This window comes from Phacochoerus africanus, chromosome 1, assembly GCF_016906955.1.
Source record: "Phacochoerus africanus isolate WHEZ1 chromosome 1, ROS_Pafr_v1, whole genome shotgun sequence".
In the NCBI taxonomy this organism is placed as follows: Eukaryota; Metazoa; Chordata; class Mammalia; order Artiodactyla; family Suidae; genus Phacochoerus; species Phacochoerus africanus.
Window position 1 is genome coordinate 279,921,495 of NC_062544.1, and position 19,235 is coordinate 279,940,729.

Sequence of the window (19,235 nt, forward strand, 5' to 3'; positions counted from 1 at the left end):
GGTCTTGAGCTGGGACCTCCATCCTGTCTCCTGAGCAGACACCATGGTGGGAGGGAAAGGACCTGCCCATCCCACGCTCAGCGGTATCTAACGTGATGCCAAACAAGGGCAGCGGGGACATAGTAAGCCCAGAGTAAATTCATTCATTTGACAGACATTTGCCTGCCCGCTGCTGTGGACCAGGCCCTGTTAATATATGAGTGGATAAGGGAGATGAAGTAAGTCCTTGTCCTCCTGGCAGACACAGACATATAACCATCAATTTTTAAATGATGATGAGTTTCCCATCGTGGCTCAGTGGTTAACAAACCCAACTAGCATCCATGAGGACACGGGTTCCATCCCTGGTCTCACTCAGTGGGTTAAGGATCCAGCGTTGCCGTGAGCTGTGGTGTAGGTCGCAGATACGGCTCGGATCCCACGTTGCTGTGGCTCTGGCGTAGGCCAGTAGCTACAGCTCCAATTCAAACCCAAGCCTGGGAACCTCCATATGCCGCGGCCCTAAAAGACCAAAAAAAATCATAGTAATAATATAAAATGATGATGAGAAGCGCTGCAAAGACATGTAGGGAGCTCTGATAGCGTGTGACCCGGGGACCTGACCTAGTCTGGGGTGGAGGAGGCCTTGCTGAGGCAGAGTGGCTGAACTGAGACCCAGATCGAAAGGATTTGACCAGGGGAGGTGAGTGTTGGAGGCTGGGTGGCCCCCAGGCTTCACAGAGGGAGGAAGGTAGAGGTTTCAGGAGTGGAGAGAGATCCACGCATGGCAGAAGGGAGTGACGAGTGACATCTAGGGCCGTGTAGGTTTATTTGTAATTGGTTACGTAATAAAATTAGTTAAATGTATGTATTTTTGGACATTGAAAAGGCATTTTTTTTCTGATGGATATAAGCCCTTCCTGGGCTGGTTGAGACAAGCTGAGGCTGGGGGCTTTCAGGAGGAGAACAGTCCCGGCTCTGCTGCTTGGCCCTCCCCTTCTCACTGTGTCTGCAAAGCCTTGGGGGGCTTCCTTGGAGCCCCTGCCCTGCTGGTAACTGCTCAAAGGTGGTATTCACCACCCCCAAGAGTCTCTTCCTGCTCAGCTCAGCTGGCGGCCCGTCTGGTCACCTGGGGGCCTGGCTGGTCACCTGGCCGCCCACCACCCTCTCATCGAGCGCCTCCAGGTAGCGCTCCAGCCCCTCCCCTTCCCAGGATCACACAGCCTGATACTGAGAGGTCCGCATGGCCTGGCCCCCGGGGGTCACAGGCACTGGTGGTGGGGTGTCTAGTCCCCCAGAGCCCGCATTCTGCCCTGCTCTACCTTTTCTTGTTTCTGTTTTCTAGACCATACGACAGAAAATTTTAGACTTCTTGAACCCCTTGACAGCCCACCTGGGAGTGCAGTTAACAGCAGCTGTTGCCGCCGTGTGGAGCCGGAAGAAAGTGAAACGCCACAGTAAGACGAAGGTAGGGCCAAGGATCAGAGCAGTAGCTAAACTTACTCGGACAAAATACCAAAGGGTCAGGTGCAAGCAAAGGGGACACCACAGGCTGACACGGGAGACTGTCGACGTAGCGAATGGATGAGGTTCCACTGCCGTAAATGCATGGGGTGGAACAGCTGTGCCCTGTTACAACTGGAGGGGGAGGTGGGGGGGGGGGAGTGGAGCCCCCCCCCGACGACTGTTTTCTCATCTTTCTATTGTATTTATTTGACCTTTTAAATCTAATATCTGATGGTGTGCTTACAAGGATATATATATAACATGTACATTTTAAGGAATAAAAGCACCGCCATGAACTTGCTACCCAGCTTAAGAAATGGTTCATTATCCCATGGGCCCTTCCCTGGCTGAAGTGCCAAATAGTTGCTTTTTTCTAAAAAAAAAAATAAAACAATTTTTAAAAGACTTTTTGTTCTTTTTTTTTAGGGGCCCACCTTTGGCATATGGATGTTCCTAGGCTAGAGGTTGAATTGGTGCTGCAGTTTCCAGCCTACACCACAGCCACAGCAACTCAGGATCCAAGCCACATCTGCCACCTGCACCACAGCTCACGGCAATGCCGGATCCTTAACCCACTGAGTGGGGGCTGGGATCCAACCCACATCCTTATGGATACTAGACAGGCTCATTAACACTGAGCCCCAGTGGGAACTCCCAGACTTTTATCTTTTTAGGGCAGTTTTAGGTTCACCACCACATGAGAGGAAGATGCAGGAAGATGGAAATTACCCCATCCCCACACATGCATGGCTTCCCCCACTGTCCACACCCCCCTCCAGAAGGGTATGTTTGTCACAGTTGATGCAACTACGTGGACACATCATCGTCACCCAGGTTCTAGAGTTTACATTAGGCTTTTTAAATTTATAAAAAGAGGAGTTCCCCTTGTGGCTCAGCAGGTTAAGAACCTGACATAGTGTCAGTGAGGATGCAGGTTCGATCCCTGGCCTCGCTCAGTGGGTTAAGGATCTGGTGTTGCCACAAGCTGCAGCGTAGGGCCTAGATGCAGATTCCACATTGCTGTGGTGTAGGTCGGCAGCTGCAACTCCAATTCGACCCCAGGTGTATCCCTAAAAAAGAAAAAATGAATAAGTTTGTAAAAATAGTACTTGTCCACAAGGGTAAAGAAAATTCAGGTCATCACATTCCTGCTCCCAGACCTCAGCTTGCATCTTGTCCATTCCTCCTCCGCCGACAGGTCCATCATGAGGCCATCATCCAGGACCTTGGTTTACCTGTTTCTACAAAACCAGCACATGCTTCTTCCTTGGTTCCCCCTGCCAACCACACATGTTCCTACCTGGAACCTCTCTCAGAGGGTCTGTCCCACCCCCAGGCGCTGTCTCAGTGCCCTGCCTGGGCCCCTGGGCCCTGAGGACGTGTGAGAGGCCAGTGGCCCAGGCTCCCCAGCTTAGCACCCGTGGGGTTTACCTGGTGATAAACCTGATGCTTCCAAGTGCATGGAACCACCTTCTACAGGTGTGTCATCTAAATGCACCCCCCACACTGGGACTGTCCTGCCAAGGCCAGCTCCCGTGAACCTGGTTTACCTGTTTTTCTTACTGTCCTCTACTTTGGGGGCTGACTCTTGGTATTAGCCTGTTTCCTTCAAATAAGTGTGTCAGTTTCTAAAACACTTCCTGAGCTTGAACATACCAGCATGACTGCCTGCCATCGGCTGCACCATTTATTCCTACTTTGTGTCAAATACTGACAGTGTTCCTCTGATTAAATGCTTACCTTGCTCTTTGTTTCCACCCGTAGAGTCCTTTACTTCATTTTCATTTACATGTTTGTTTATGAGTTCCTATTGTGGCTTAGCGGCTTAAGAATCTGACTGGTATCCATGAGGATGTGGGTTCGATCCCTGGCCTCCCTCAGTGGGTTAAGGATCTGGCATTGCCACAAACTGCAGCATAGGTCATAGACGCAGCTTGGATCTGGTGTTGCTGTGGCTGTGGTATAGGCTGGCAGCTGCAGCTCCAATTCGACCTCTAGCTTGGGAACTTCCTTATGCCATGGGTACAACCCTAAAATAAATAAATATTTGTTTGAAAGATTAAAACGAGTTCTCTCGTGGCACAGCAAGTTAAGGATCAGACGTTGTCACTGTTGTGGCATGAGTGTGATTCCTGGCCAGGGAATTTCTGCATGCCCCAGCCACGGCTAAAAATAAATAGGACTTCCCATTGTGGCTCAGTGGTAACAAATCAGACTAGTATCCATGAGGATGTAGGTTCAATCCCTGGCCTCAGTCAGTGAGTTACGGATCCAGTGTTGCCATGAACTGTCATGTAGGTCACAGATGTGGCTCAGATCTGGTGTTGCTATGGCTGTGGTGTAGGCCGGCAGCTGCAGCTCTGATTCCAGCCCTAGCCTGCAAACTTCCATATGTCTCAGGTACGGCTCTAAACACACACACACACACACACACACACACACACACACACCCCGAATAAATAAATGTGCAAATATGTAAATAAATCAAATTTCTTTTTCCAGGAGCAGCTATTGGAGAGTACTTTCCAAAAATTCCTATTTTTGTTTTCTCTCTGTGAGCCTCAAAGGAATGATTTTCTTCTCGGCAGATTGTGCCAGCGGCGAGCATGTCCCAGCTGACCCTCGTGGACCTGATCTGCGCCCTGAGCACCCTGCAGACAGACACAGTGCTGCACCTGGTGAAGGAGGTGGTGAAGAGGCCGCCACAGGTCCGAGGGGACGAGGTCAGGAACCCGGGACCCTCCAGATGAAGCCGTGGCGCTCTCTAACTCCATGTTTTACCAGTTGTGTCTGGGAAGGAAACAGGGGGCGCAGGAGCAAGTAGGAACTAGGGGGGGGGGCTGTGGAAACGAAGGTGTTCTTCCCGGGCTTTGCAGAAGTGGTGTGAAATATGCCTCGTGGGCTCAGGTTTTGGGGTGGGAACCGCTCAAGGTCAGGGACGACTTCCATCTCTCCATCCCACTGCAGAGCAGTGGTTCTTAACAAGGACCTGCTGTGCACGCAAAGGAATTCAGCGCTTAGAAAGAGGAAATGGTACTTACCTCAAAGAACTTGCAGCCTGAAAGGCATCAAAGATAAGCAAAGCCAGACACGAGTCCAAGGTGGAAAAGACCAATTTGATTCAGTAACTACTGCAGCAGAGCAAAGAGCTGAGCTCAATCCTGACTTGTGCAGAGGTCGCTGGGTGTTGAAAGCAGAGAGTTGAAGGGCAGGGAGCGTGAGCGAGCAGGGGCTTCAGCCAAGTCAGGGGAGATGACAGACAAGAGGGAAGAGGGTTGTGGATGTGATGAGGCCCTCTGGGTTTGCAGACTCTCCCACAGGGAGACAGAGGCCTGTCTTTCCTGATGATATTTCAGAGGGATGGCTCTCAGGTCCTTGAGAAAATCATCCCTGGGTTATAGGAGAAGCGTATGCGCTCAAAGGGACAGAGGAAGGATTTATAACTGGAAGTTTTTTTGATAAATGCTCCCAGAAAGGGAGTTCAGGAGCCGCTCAGGTGTTGGCTGAACGAACAACAAATTCCTTCAGAAGCCTTGATGTTTCTTTCCTGAGCAGGTGCTGTGAGGGGGTTGAGGTCATTCCCCTTAGGGACACGGCCTTGAGCTGCACAGACCCATGCTAGTGTTTGTCCAGGTCTCTCAGTGTGTGTGGTGGACAGACTCGTTTGTGCTAAAGGTACAACCTTATAGATCAAGGTTGAGGCCTGGTCGAGAAGAGGGCTCAGATGGGCCTGACCAGTCAACAGGTAAGTTATAAATCTGCATAACTTATAAACAAGTTATAAATTTGCATAACTTTTATAAAGGTACAAAATACACTTCAGAGGACTTAGCTCACACTGCACATTCTGAGAAAGAAGTTTTGTCTGGCTGCAGGGAAAACAGTGGCATTTGTAGGTTGTCACGGAACCACAAAGCTCCTGTAGGGATTTTTTTTTCCTGTCTTTGGCGGGGGGCCCCACCCTTAGCATATGGAAATTCTCAGGCTAGGGATCGAATTGGAGCTGCAGCTGCCAGCCTACACCACAGCTCATGGCAATGCCAGATCCTTAACCCACTGAGTGAGGCCAGGGATCGAACCGAAATCCTCATGGATACCAGTCAGGTTCCTTACCGCTGAGCCACAACAGGAACTCTCAGTCACTCTTGTAAGTTTTTCTGTTCAGTTTCTGTGCAGCAGTCGGCGGGGCTGTGTTGCACAGACACGTTTTCATTCATGCACAATGGTTTTGAAATAGAACAAGCTGTGTGGTTTTGATTTCGGAGAGACAGCAGTGAGTGATGGCTTGAAGCGAGATTTTAATTTTCTATTCAGGAATAAGAATCCTAGCCCCTAGACTAGCCGGAAGCTAAAAGCAGAATTGGCCTGGTTCTTGCCCAGCTGAAAGCAAGGATGTTCAAGAAGGCACCAGTTGTAAAAACAGATACAGAGTTTCGTATTAGAAACACAGTAACACATGTGGGAGAGCACAGCTGAAGTGGTTTGTTTATCTAGGGCGGAAGCAAAGCCCTCATGCACACCCAAAAGAGGAGTGTGGGTGTGGAAGCCCTCCTGAAGGAGGAGGGCACCACAGAGGTGACTTGAACCACTTACATGGGGCTGTTCTTCTGGGCCTTTGTTTTCCTTTGGTCAATTATCTTGTTTAATTTCTCACACTGACTGGACCCAGGGCCCTCCCTGATAGGCGTGTGCATCTTTTGGCAGAGATGGATTCCAAAGCCAGGCCTTGTGGGAAGCTTAGCTGGACTTATTATGGCCTGGCAGCCCCTCCCTTTCTGACCCAGAGAGGTCTTTCTGTGCATGTGGAGTTAGGGTCTCCCTGACCCCAAGGATAGGAAGTATGTGACCTCTTGATCTTTGGCCCAATCAGGGCTTAGCCTCGCTCTGCTCCTGCCATTACCATGGGTTAAAGTGTCCACAGAAGACAAACTCTAGTTGTTTGCCTTGCTCCTGTTGTTCCTGCTATCTTGAAGTATAAACCAGCGGCTAGTTGTAAACATCTGTCCTGCAGCCCATCTGTCTCCTGCCTCAGTTTATAGGGTTTTTTTGTTTGTTTTTGTTTTGTTTTGTTTTGCTTGCTCATTAGGGTTGCGACCGTGGCATGTGGATGTTCCCAGGCTGGGGGTCGAATTGGAGCTGTAGCCGCCGACCTACACCAGAGCCACATCAATGCGGGATCTGAGCCATGTCTGTGACTTACACTGCAGCTCAAGGCAATGCTGGATCTTTAACCCCCAGAGTGAGGCCAGGGATCAAACCCGAAACCTGGTGGTTCCTAGGCGGATTCGTTTCTGCCGCGCCATGATGGGAACGCCTCAGTTTATCGTTTTGTGCCTGAGAGATTTTTGTTTTTACCAAAGCAGATCTCTTCATTGACAGTGTGGGAGCTATCGCGTTCTTAATTAACTTGATAGAAACCAGGGATTTGTTAGGACCTTGAAATAATTGCCTTCTCGAAGGTAATTTAAAATTAAACAATTAGGGAAAATGTCAAAATAATTCCCTAAATGAAAATTAATGGTGTAGCGGACAGAGTGATTATTTCAAAAAGAACTAGTTTTGCTCAAACAGGTATTGTACACCAGAGTTCATTACAGCATTAATCACAGTAGCCAAAAGATAGAAACAAGTATCCATTAGCGAATGAATGGATAAGCAAAACGAGGTATATACATGCAGTGGAATATTATCTGGCCTTAAAAAGCAATGAAATTCTCGGAGTTCCCGTTGTGGCACAGCGGAAACAAATCCGACTAGGAACCATGAGGTTTCAGGTTTGATCGCTGGCCTCTCTAAGTGGGTTAGGATCTGTGGAGTTGCCATGACCCGTGGTGTAGGTCACAGACACGGCTCAGCTCTGGCGTTGCTGTGGCGCAGGCCAGCAGCTGCAGCTCCTATTCAACCCCTAGCATGGGAACCTCCATATGCCACGGGTGTGGCCCTAAGAAGTTTAAAAACAAAAAACAAACCAAAAAAAGGAGATGTAAAATGGACGTAGGTAACTTCAGGACATCTGTTGGATGTCTGCTCCCCCCCCACCCCCGCCCCCCAAATGCCTGGGAGTCTTGTTGCCTTTGACTCGAATGCAAATGTTAAAGCAATGAACTCTGCAGAGGGGAACCAGGTGGAGGGGCCATCAGTCCTGGGTGGGTTTGCATTTATAAGTCTAAGCAGGTCTAGGTGACAGAAAATTGACCTTCCACACTGCTGATTCTGGCTGCAGCCACAGTGGAGCTGGCCCTGCTGACAGCTTTGTACACAGATCAGGCACTGTTAGGGTTTGTTCCTTCATGCCACTTGAATTTCTACAAATATCCAAAACTCCTGGACTAAACCCAGACAAACCCTAGAGTCATCTGGCTGACTGGATTTTGGCTTTTCACCTAACACAGTGACACTTTGTGGTTAATTTGGTTGATTGGCTCAACTTCTATAACTTCTACGAAGAGCCTCTTAAAGTAAGGAGGGGGAAAAAATATGTTTCGGAAACCTGCTTCTGAGTCACTGAGGCCATTTGAGGTTTAGAGAAGTTGTCGGGGCTGAGTTGGAGGGAATCCTGGAGCTAAGGATTAGGACGTGGCCTCTTGTCTGTAGCTCGTCACATGCACCCCTGAGGGTCAACTTTGGCCGCCAACTTTGTGTTTGGGGAGGTTCAGGTATGATGCCAAATTCGCCCTAAATGCATGTTAAAAGCCTGGAATGGGAAGTAAGTAAACATAAAGGGCATGTCCTGGGCGTCTGAGGAGAGGCCACCGGAGGTTTGGGACCTCATGCATACATTTGTTCCACTTGGGAGGTGTTTCACGTCGGTTATTGTATTTGAAACGCTCTTTGGCTGAAAACTTGCTTTATTAAAATATGGAATCTGATTTCATTTCTGCATTTGAATTCTTTTTTGGCCTTATTTCCTACCAACTTGGAGTGATTGGTTTTGCTTTAATTTTCAGAAATCGCCCCTCGTGGATGTCCCTGTGTTGCAGTTTTGCTATGCTTTCATCCAAAGGTGAGGCAGCCCCTCAAAGGCATTTCTCAGTTAATAGATGCTGTTGCGTTGATTATAAATAATTGCTCTGATTGGATTTCTACTTTTTCTTTTTTGTTAAATTGAAGTATAGTGGATTTACAATGTTGTGTTAGTTTCCAGGTTATAGCAAAGTGATATAAATATATCTATGTAATTTTTCAGATTCTTTTCCATTATAGGCAATTACAAGATATTGAATATACTTACCTGTGTGATACAGTAGGTCCTTGTTTTTTATCTGTTTTATAGGTAGTAGTGTGTATGTGTTAATCCCAAATTCTTAATTTAGCCTCCTCCCCAACTCTATTTCTTGATTTCTGGAGAGTCTTAGTTCAGAAAGTATCTGAATGGTGCCCCCATTTCCTCTCCAGGCGTGGCAATAATACTAATCTTACTTTTCTTCTTGCAGCGATCAAATCTGACATTTTAAAGTCTGCGTGCTGTAGGTCACTTTCCCACAGAGCTTTATGGGACGCCTGGTAAACTTTAGAAGAAACAGTTTGCATTAAACTCATACCAAAAAAACAAAAAAACAAAAAAAAAGTCGGGGGTGGATTTTAAAGACCTCTTTTATTTTTGGCACTGTCCTCAGTGCTTTACCACGCTTTTTGCTCAGTGGCTTCTGCTCGGGTTTACTGAGCTGAATATCCAGCCGCGTGCAGTCGTCTCAGCTACAGGCCACATTGAAGTGGGTGCCCCAGGCATTTCTCCCTGGCAGAAAGGAAGCTTTGCCAGGCCTGGGGCAGCTTCCAGACCCTTCACTGTGGAGGCCTTCTCCGCTGCAGTGATGAGGGTGGAGGGGGTGTGAACCCCGCCTCAAGGAAGCCTCACAGCCTCACATATCTCAGGAGTTTCACTGTATGAAAATGCGACAACCAATTTCAGGCTTCCTGGTGAACAAGTTCACCTTCCGTGGTTATTCCAGCTCCCGAGCTTGCAGGAAGGTAGATTGAGGGTCATTGTCCCGGAAGCCACTGGGCGTGGGATTGAGTTCAGAAGAGCTGTTTACCTCCCCCCCCCGCCAGCATCATTGTACTTTTTTCCTCCAGGAGTTAGAGATGAGCTAGTCACATCCCTTCTGGTAACTAGTCTGTGTTAAACAGCGAGCACCTGCTACAGTGGTCTGAGCCACACCTGGTCTTTCCCAGCCCCCTCGGGAGCTGCATCCTTCTTTTACGGAGGAGGCCCTGCCCAGGTCACTCAGTCCAGGTCACTCAGGAGGCAGTCAGCCACCAGGACTTTACCTGGAACCCTGGGGCTGCAGCAGTCTCCCGTTGTTGCCCATGAGGCCTGACCTGAGAGCCTCTAAAGATCAGCCCCCTGCTAGGTGACCCCTGATGTCATTCTCCTTGACCTTCTGATGGCTGACTCTTTGTGACCCACGACCTTAGGGAGGCCGCATGTTAGAATCAGGGAGGTCAGCCCACTAGTACATGGCTTTTACTTTTATAGACAAGGAAACCAGGAGCCGCTGGCCTGTCAGCAGGAGGGTTTCAGGTCACCAGACTCCAAGTTCTTGCCAGAATACCAACATTTAGCTTGTGTGTATTGTAATTTTATTTTAGTTTATTTAGCCCATGGCATAGAGAGTTCCTGAGCCAGAAAACAGATCCGAGCCGCAGCTGCGAAATATGCCGCAGGTCAGGCGGCACCGGATCCTTAACCCACTGTGGTGGGCCGGGAATTGAACCTGCATCCTAGCGCTCCAGAGTTGCTGCCCATCCCGTTGAGCCATAGCCAGAACTCCTGTACTGTAATTTGAAAAGGAACAAACAAGTCAGGCAGACAGGCCTTTTTCCCTGTGCTTTCCAACTGCCTGGATCTAAAATGTGCTTAAAATTAAACATCTTATTTTGACCTGTTCATGGTTGGATATTTTTTCTTTCCTTTTTTTTTTTTTTTAAAAAAGGCTCCCAGTGACAGCCTTGCAAGAGAACTTCCCTTCGCTACTGGGCGTGTTGAAGGAGTCTGTGCAGTTGAATCTCGCTCCCCCTGGATATTTTCTGCTTCTCAGGTATTATGTCACGGCACTCAGGTCACCATGTTTTTCTGCGGGAACTTAAGTCTATTTCTGCCGCCTTCTCAGTCTGAAGCTGGTTGTCTCTCAACAGCATGCTGAACGACTTTGTAACGAGAACACCCAACCTGGAGAGCAAGAAGGACCAAAGAGACCTGCAGGTATGTGGGCACGTTGAGCGGATTGTGACTGCCCAGGAGTGTCGCCCACCCTAGGGGCTCTCCCTGGAGATGGTAAACATCGGGCAGAGTCAGGTCTCAGCTTCAGGTTTGTTCCCACATCTGACTTCCTCTGCTATGGTCTTTGAGGGCTTGACAGGGCCTTCTGATGAAAGTCGTGTTAACCTTGGGTGGTCGACCGTGGAGTTTACAAGTACCTCCCTCCCTCCCGCACACAGATGAGCACAGAGCTCACTCTTCAGCCTAATTAGAACCATAAATCTATCTTTTGACACGGATTCCTTTCCCTAGAACCTCCTCCCCCCTCTTAAGCCAGATATGGATTCATAGGAAATTTCAAAAACCCTGAAAAATGGAAGTAAAGCTCACCCATAGGAGCAGGAAAATCTCCTTGGAGTAGAATGCCAGCTACACAATAGAAGTGATGACGGGGTTGTAGGAAAATCACTGTTGTGCAGCCGTTATAATCACTGAGGAGCTTTTTGAGTCAGTCTTTATTTTTCATTTATTTATTTATTTTTCATCTCTTCTAGGGCCGCTCCCACGGCACATGGAGGTTCCCAGGCTAGGGATCTAATCGGAGCTGTAGCCACCAGCCTACGCCAGAGCCACAGCAACGCAGGATCCGAGCCACGTCTGCAACCTGCCCCACAACGCACAGTAACACTGGATCCTGAATGCACTGAGCGAGGCCAGGGATCAAACCCGCACCCTCATGGTTCCTAGTTGGATTTGTTTACCACTGAGCCATGACAGGAACTCCTTGAGTCAGTCTTTAAACTGGGACAGGTAGTTGATGGCTTTGGTGATGTTACTGCTAAAGGTTGATCCCTGGTGTCTGGGAAAGGTCTGGCCAGTTCCCAATGCCAGACCACCAGAGTTCTGCGTTTGGCACTGGACTCCTTTGGGAAGAAAGCATCCTCTCAGTGCAGATGCTGCACCCCAGCCTTGGGCGGCACTTCCCACGCCAGCCTGGTGAGCCCACCACCTCCCATGGCCTGTTGCCTCTCTTCAGTCCAGCTGGGCTGAGCTTTGGCTACAGGCTCTACCGCAGTAGGTGCAGCTCGCTCTTCCACGCCATGGTGTCCCAGCCCCCTGACATGGACTCCTTCCCGCTGTTTCCAGGTGCCCTAACTTCTTCTCCAGCCACTCACTGCACTTGAAACAGGAGCTCCTCTAGGGCTTCCACCCCCTTTCTTGGTCTCCCTTGCTGCTATCATGCACCCCCGAGGCTCACAGTGGGCAGTTCCCACTGCTGCACCCTCCTTGTCGCCAGCAGGCAGATGTGCTGTTGCTTCATGAAGCCTGAGCTGCTGGGCTCAGGGTGGAAGTCGGGGTTGTTCATGTCTCAGATGACAAGGACTTTTCAGCCCCTGTCAGCCAGCGATTGATGATAGCCACTCAGCGTTTCCACTTCTGTCCCAGCTACTTCACCCAATTCTTTCCCGATTGGACTCCTAATTCGGATGACTCCTCCCTCACCCTCACTGAGGCAATTTAATTCATTCAGTTTTATTTCTTGTTGTATTTTTTTGGCCACGCCCATGGCCTGTAGAAGTTCCCGAGCCAGGGTCAAACCCGCCCCACAGCAGTAACCAGAGCCACGGCGGTAACAATACCAGATCCTTAACCTGCAGAGCCTCCAGAGAACTCCTCTTGTTGTATTATCAAAAAGCGTATTTCTAGCAAGAACCTGTGGTCCTAAAGAAATCACAAATCAAGGAGTTCCCTTTGTGGTGCAGTGGTCAACGAATCCGACTAGGAACCATGAGGTCACGGGTTTGGTCCCTGGCCTTGCTCAGTGGGTTAAAGATCCAGCGTTGCTGTGAGCTGTGGTGTAGGTCACAGACACGGCTCAGATCCCACATTGCTGTGGCTCTGGCCTAGGTGTAGGCCAGAGGCTACAGCTCCGATTAGACCCCTAGCCTGGGAACCTCCATATGCCGTGGGAGTTGCCCTAGAAAAGGCAAAAAGATAAAAAAAAAAATCAGAAATCGAATCCGCCAAATGCAGCGGGCAGCTGTGACTTCCTATGTCTCTCTTTTGCCCACGTTGGCCACGTGAGCCACCTGTGGCTTTTGTGCCCTTGAGATGTGGCTTGTCTGCAGCAAATGTGCTGTTAGGTATAAAGTATACATTGTATTTCAAAGACTTAATGCCAAAAGAATGCAGAGTCTCACTAGTAATTTTTATATTGATTATATGTTGATAATATTTTGGATATATTGAGTTAACGTTATGAACTTGTTTCTTCTGTTAACGTGGCTCCTAGGAAACTTGATATTACCTATATGGTTCACAGCAGTGGCTTGCATTATAGTTCTAGCGGATGGTGCTATTTTAGGCACTCGAGGTTCTTTTCCTTAACTAACTTTCTTTCCTCTTTCTCTCAATTACTCTTAGGAAGTCACTCAAAAAATTATAGATGCGGTTGGGAACATTGCTGGCTCTTCCTTAGAACAAACCAGCTGGCTAAGCAGAAACCTGGAAGTGAAGGCCCAGCCTCAGATCTCACTAGAAGAATCTGATGCCGAGGAAGATTTGCACGGTAGGTGTCGACAGGTCAGAAGGTAATGCCCACTGCAACCTGGTAGGTCTAGTTTTGCCTTAAAAGTAAATTGGTCTGGAATTCCCATCATGGCACAGCAGACACAAATCCAACTAGGAACCATGAGGTTGCAGGTTCAATCCCTGGCTCACTCAGTGGGTGAAGGATCCGGCGTTGCCGTGAGCTGTGGTGTAGGTTGCAGACATGGCTTGAATCCTGAGTTGCTGTGGCTGTGGCATAGGCTGGCTGCTGCAGCTCCTATTTGACCCCTAGCCTGGGAACCTCCATATGCCACAGGCATAGGAAAGACAAAAGGACCAAAAAAAAAAAAGTAAACTGGTCTTACTTCTTACAGCATAAGTTGTATATGTGATGAACAGTGGGATTCCAGTGGAAGGGTCCGGAGTGGCCGATGCTACCATGTAAAGCCCTCACTGAGCCTAGATTGGGCTCCAAGAAAGTAACTTGCCAAGATAAATTGCATGGACTCGGTGACAGAAATCTGTGTGGGATCAAGAATAGGAGGATGTATGTTTTTCTTTTTTGTGGAAAGAAGACATAGGAAGCCAACAAACTGTCATCAGGCACTTGATGATGTATTTCATTTCTGGCCAACACACCCCTGCCCCTCAGCTATCCTTGTGGCTTGTCATCGTCATGAAGGTCCCAGAGAGTAGGCGCACCCCAGCCTTGTTGCTATAGCTGCCTAGGAAAATGGTCGGGCGACTCCCAAAGGAAACGCATTTATTTACTCGGAGGACCATTGATCAGCTCGACACTCTTGAGGAGTCTGGATTAAATGCAGTAGTGTAGCTTGTCAGTTGTCAGACATAGCCATCCATCAAGCAAATCTCAGGTTATTAGACCTGCTGCAGTGAGAGAGAAACTTGGCAGTCATAGGGGTGTCTCAACAGGGAAGATTTGGGGAGGATGCTTATAGGGTGGTAGGGCCTTGGCTGAATTGTTTGTGGCAGATCTTTCAAGGTAGGGCACTGGTCATGATTGGGCAGAGTTAGTGATAAAATACCTTTGCACCAGTGGGCACAGTGCTAGGCAAGGGCCCAGAATGAAGCTTGATGAGCACGCAGCTTGTTTTGATAAGTAAGCCACTTTAGTGGGTTCAGTTTTTCTTTTAGGATCAGGCATATCTTGGAGCAAGTAATTATTTTTGCAAGTTCTCAGTATTATTTAACACAAGGATGTGAAGGTACGTGCAGGCCCAACACTGCTTAACACTGGACAGTAAAATCAGTTTTGCTCTCAGTTGGTGGGTTTTTTTTGGGGGGGTTGTTTGTTTGCGGGGGGGGGGGGGGCGGGTGTTGGCCATGCCCATGACCTGCAGAAGTTCCTGGACCAAAGATCAAATCTGTGCCACAAGAGTGACCCAAGCCACAGCGGTAACACCTTAACCCATTAAACCACCAGGGAACTCCTGGTCTCCGTTTTATGAACACAGGGGCAAAAAAATTACCTATCAGTTCTCAGTCTGAACTATATAGCACAGTCCCCACCACAAAATGTCATCATCATTAGCTATAGTTCCATCTGCAGAAACAAAGCTGAGCTCATAGTTTGTGGTATACAGACGAAGACTTGTCAAGTCTAAGATCTTTTCTCTTGCAAGTAACAGACACCCATTTCAGGCAGACAGAAACACAACAGCAGGAAACTTTTTGGCTCCAGTACAAATTGCATTGAAATCTGGTTTCAGGCATAGCAGGAACCAGGTGTTCAGATGAGCTTCATCAGATGTCATGCAATAAGATTCTGATTGGCTCTTCTTGGGCCTATGACTGACCCAGAGGCGGTGGGAAAGGGCTGGTGCACTGAAGCCATGAGAAACGGGCTCCCACCCGAGAAGGGCTTCTCCTCCCAGGAGGAGGAAGCATGGTGTTGGATGGACAAACTACAGTTCCCTCACCCATTACTTCAGCCATCTGCTTGGTACCTGGTTTTGTGGTTTACATTTTAAAAGGAATTAAAAGTTGCCTTGTGATGCAGTGCGTTAAGGATCTGGCATTATCACTGCAGCAGTGGGGGTTTGATCCCTGGCCTGGGAATTTCTGCATGCTGCAGGCTCAGCCAAAAAAAAAAAAAAGAAAAAGGATTATATTTTACTCTCTAGTGAAGATCTTATAACTAGGATACTATAATTTGCTAACTTAAACCAACAGTTATGCTTTCTCAGGCTATGGCTATGGTTACAGTTGTGGTTCCAGGGAAAGAGAGCTCGTCCCTCTCCCCGGCTGATTTGCCCTCAGTTGTCTCTGTCATAGGTACTGATGGATGGATGAAACTGCTTGTCCGCCACCAGTGCAGCCAAGCTTTGTCAAGTCAGGCGTTATTGGGCCTGGCTTTTGTGCAATAATTAATTTTTACCTCAGGGCAGTACTGTAGTAATATAATTGCCTGATTTTTACTTAAAAAGAGAAATTGTAGAAGTTCCCATTGTGGCTCAGCAGGTTAAGGATCTGGTGTTACCACAGCTGCAGCGTAGGTTACAGATACGGCTACAATCCAGTATGGCTGTGGCGTAGGCCTCATCTGCAGCTCCAGTTCCACCCCTAGCTCAGGAATTTCCATATGCTGCAGATGCAGCCATACAGAGGGGAAAAAAAAGAAACCAGAGAGTTCCAAAGCTGGAGGTGATTTGATTTGGCGGCTTCTCGGCGAGACCTTTTTTTTCTTCTTGGCTGCACCCAAAGCATGTGGAAGTTTCTGGGCCAGGGATTGAACCCACGCCCCAGCAGTGACCCAAGTCGCTGCACTGACAATGCTAGATCCTTAACCTGATGTGCCACAAGGGCATTCACTCAAAAAGACTTAATTAGCAAATTATAGAGAACCAAAGAAGTCTTTGGATATAACTATATTTTGTTTAAGTCTTGAACAAATTAAACATGCACACTAGCCATATAAAGCATGAAACCGAATAAGACTGTTTTTCTGTTTTTCATATCATTTGAATGGTATGTTTTTCTCCACCTAGAGTTTTTGTGCCTGCAGTGGACATGCATTTGGTCTCCCATGTATATTTGTGTCTGGTATGTGCCACACACTGTGTTCTAGATGCTGGTGCTACAGTAGCAAGCAGCATGAGCAGGGCCTCTCCTCTCCCGGGAGTGGCACAGAAGGTGATAGTCAAAAGTAAATTAACAGGAGTTCCCACCATGGTGCAGTAGGTTAAGAATCCAGCTGCAGCAACTCCAGTTGCTGTGGAGGTGCAGGTTCGATCCCCCACCCAGCACAGTGGGTTAAAGGATCCAGTGTACCTGCAACTGCGTCCTAGGTCAGCAGCTGCAGCACAGATTCAGTCTTCAATCCCTGGGAACTTCCATGTGCCTCAAGTGCGGCCATTTAAAAAAACAAACAAACAAACAAAAAACCTAAATGAACAATAGTATCTTTTAACTCTCCTGGAAATCCCAAATTATTCCAAAATAAAAGGGTTTTTTAAATTAATGAGAGTGGGGTGGGGGCCACTTGAGATGTTGCAGAAGATGTCCCCGAGGAAGTGACAGCTGTGCTGTGACATGAAAAACAGCTCTGCCAAGCCCTGGAAAGGCACTGCCCAGAGGGGATGGTGAGTCTTTGAGGTGGGGGTGGGCAGAGACCAAGACACCTGCAGACCAGCTTGGCTGGAGCCTGATGCCATGGTTATCTGAGGTCAGGGAGTGAGTGGGGGCCGAAGTTGGTGGCGCTTGATGCAGACAGAGCGGGCTTAAGAACTTGGACGTCAGCCCGCTTGCTGCGGGAAGCCATTAAGTATTTGAAGCAGTGATAGGATCTTACTGAGTCTTTAGAAAACAACAATTTGGCTGCCGGAAAGAAACCAGGAGTTCAGTTAAAAGGATTTTGCGGTGCTCTGGGCAAGAGATGATGTAGGCTTGGAGGCAGGGGCGATAGAGAAAGGTGGGCTGGTGCACGTGTGGAGTGGACAGGACGTGCTGATGGGTTGGACGTGGCTGTTTCCAAAAGGAGGCAATCAAGGATGCCTTTTCTTGTTGGTTTAAACAATTGAGGTGGAGAAAACTGAAGCAAGAACATTTCGGAGATGGAAATCAAGCTTGCAACGGCAAGTATTAAACCTGAGATGTCTGGGAAGGAGCCAGCACAGGTCACTGGGGTAGGAGGAAAAACCAAAAGAACATCGAGTCACGGAAACTCTGGGAGAGAGTGTTTCAAGGAGGAGGGCGGAGGAACCCACCCAAAGGCTGCTGAGCAGTAGAGCGAGATCAGGACAGAGGCTCACCGGGTGTGACTTGGGGGTGGGGAGACGGGATTGACGTAGGTGGAGGAGAGAATGGGAGACCGTGGGTGTGGATAACTCTTGCTGAAGCTTAGCTGTCAGGAGGTCAGGTACTGAGGACCAAAGAGTATCTTTTATTTGGTTTGTTTTCCAACTGGAGTTAATCAAAATGTATTTGTATGGGAGTTCCCATCATGGCACAGCAGTAACAAACCCAACTAGTAACCATGAGGTAGTGGGTTCAATCCCCGGCCTCCCTTAGTGAGTTAAGGATCCGGCGTTGCCGTGAATTGTGGTGTAGGTCACAGATGTGGCTCAGGTCTGGCATTGCTGTGGCTGTGGCATAAGCTGGCAGCCACAGCTCTGTTTTGACCCCTAGCCTGGGAACTTCCATATGCTGTAGGTGCGGCCTTAAAAAGACAAAAAATAAAATAACCTGCTTGTCCACCACCAGTGCAGCTGAGCTGTGTCAAATCAAGTGTTTTTGGGCCTGGCCTTTGTGCGGTTATTAAACTTGACCTCAAGGCAGTACTGTAATAAAACAATTGCCTGATTTTTATTTTAAAAAAATCAAAAGAGTCCCTGTTGTGGCTCAGCAGGTTAAGGATCTGGCAGTTCTGAAAGCTGAAGTGTAGGTCACAGATGCGGCTTGGATCTGATGTTGCCATGGCTGTGGCCTAGGCCTCAGCTGCAGCTCCAATCCCACCCTAGCCTGGGGACTTCCATATGCCACGATCACCCAAGGGGGTGTTGGAGTTCCAAAAAGGATGATGAGAATAGAAGTGAACTGGTGCTGCCTTGTTTGGTCACAATACCCAGATTCTTAGTTGCTGAAATTGAACATGTTAGCAGAGAAGACTCCAACCTAGACTTACCCACACAGTCAGTGTGGAAGGTGGGGCTCATGACTCAAGTTCATGTGATGCTTTGGGGGCATCAGTGGTGACCTGTCCGTCACGATCAAAAAACAGATGCCTCTTTGGGTCCGCAGATGCTGCCACGGCCGCTTCAGCGATGGTGTCCTCGTCAGCCCCTTCGGTGTACAGCGTGCAGGCCCTCTCCCTCCTGGCAGAGGTAAGCAGGCCTCAGGCTCATCATCCCTCGGGAAAGAGTCTTTGCAAAGGCGGTCCTGCTCAGGTGCCAGGAAACGTGGGTCGCGCCATCGCTGGTGAGCCTTAGAGCCAGCCTGAGCCTCAGGCTGCCCTGTGGAGTTTTCTCTTAGGCTCTAACATACCTCAGGACTAAATTTCATATTGCTTCTTACTTAGGAGATGTCTCTTTTCCGGCGGTCCTGTTCTTTCAGGTTCTGGCATCTCTCCTGGACATGGTTTATCGGAGTGATGAGAAGGAGAAAGCAGTGCCGCTGATCTCGCGTCTGCTGTACTATGTTTTTCCTTACTTACGCAATCACAGGTAAGGCTTGCTCCTTCCATCGGACCCCACCCCCGCCCCACGACCCCGCCATGTGTGGGAAGAAGCCCAGGGGACGTGCATCCAGTGGGCGTCCTGGCACCGTCTCTGACCTCGACCCTTTCCCCTTCCCACCCCCTCCAGCGCCTACAACACCCCCAGCTTCCGGGCTGGCTCCCAGCTGCTGAGTTCTCTGAGTGGTTATGCCTACACGAAACGAGCCTGGAAAAAAGAAGTCCTGGAATTATTCCTGGACCCGGCCTTCTTTCAGATGGACACTTCTTGTGTGCAGTAAGAAATGCTGTCCTGATAAAAAAAATGTG

General features: G+C 48.7%; 1 protein-coding gene across 2 annotated transcripts in view; it reads left to right on the forward strand.

The window, feature by feature from the left end:
• Positions 1–19,235, forward strand: part of DOP1B (DOP1 leucine zipper like protein B) — a 133,871-nt gene that overhangs the window by 95,897 nt on the left and 18,739 nt on the right. For both annotated transcript variants that reach the window (XM_047796175.1, XM_047796183.1), the window contains exons 22-30: positions 1,325–1,447; positions 4,074–4,208; positions 8,433–8,488; positions 10,419–10,523; positions 10,621–10,687; positions 13,109–13,253; positions 18,494–18,576; positions 18,806–18,915; positions 19,057–19,203. In XM_047796175.1, coding sequence (XP_047652131.1) covers positions 1,325–1,447; positions 4,074–4,208; positions 8,433–8,488; positions 10,419–10,523; positions 10,621–10,687; positions 13,109–13,253; positions 18,494–18,576; positions 18,806–18,915; positions 19,057–19,203 — 971 coding nt within the window. The remainder of the gene's footprint in view (positions 1–1,324; positions 1,448–4,073; positions 4,209–8,432; positions 8,489–10,418; positions 10,524–10,620; positions 10,688–13,108; positions 13,254–18,493; positions 18,577–18,805; positions 18,916–19,056; positions 19,204–19,235) is intronic.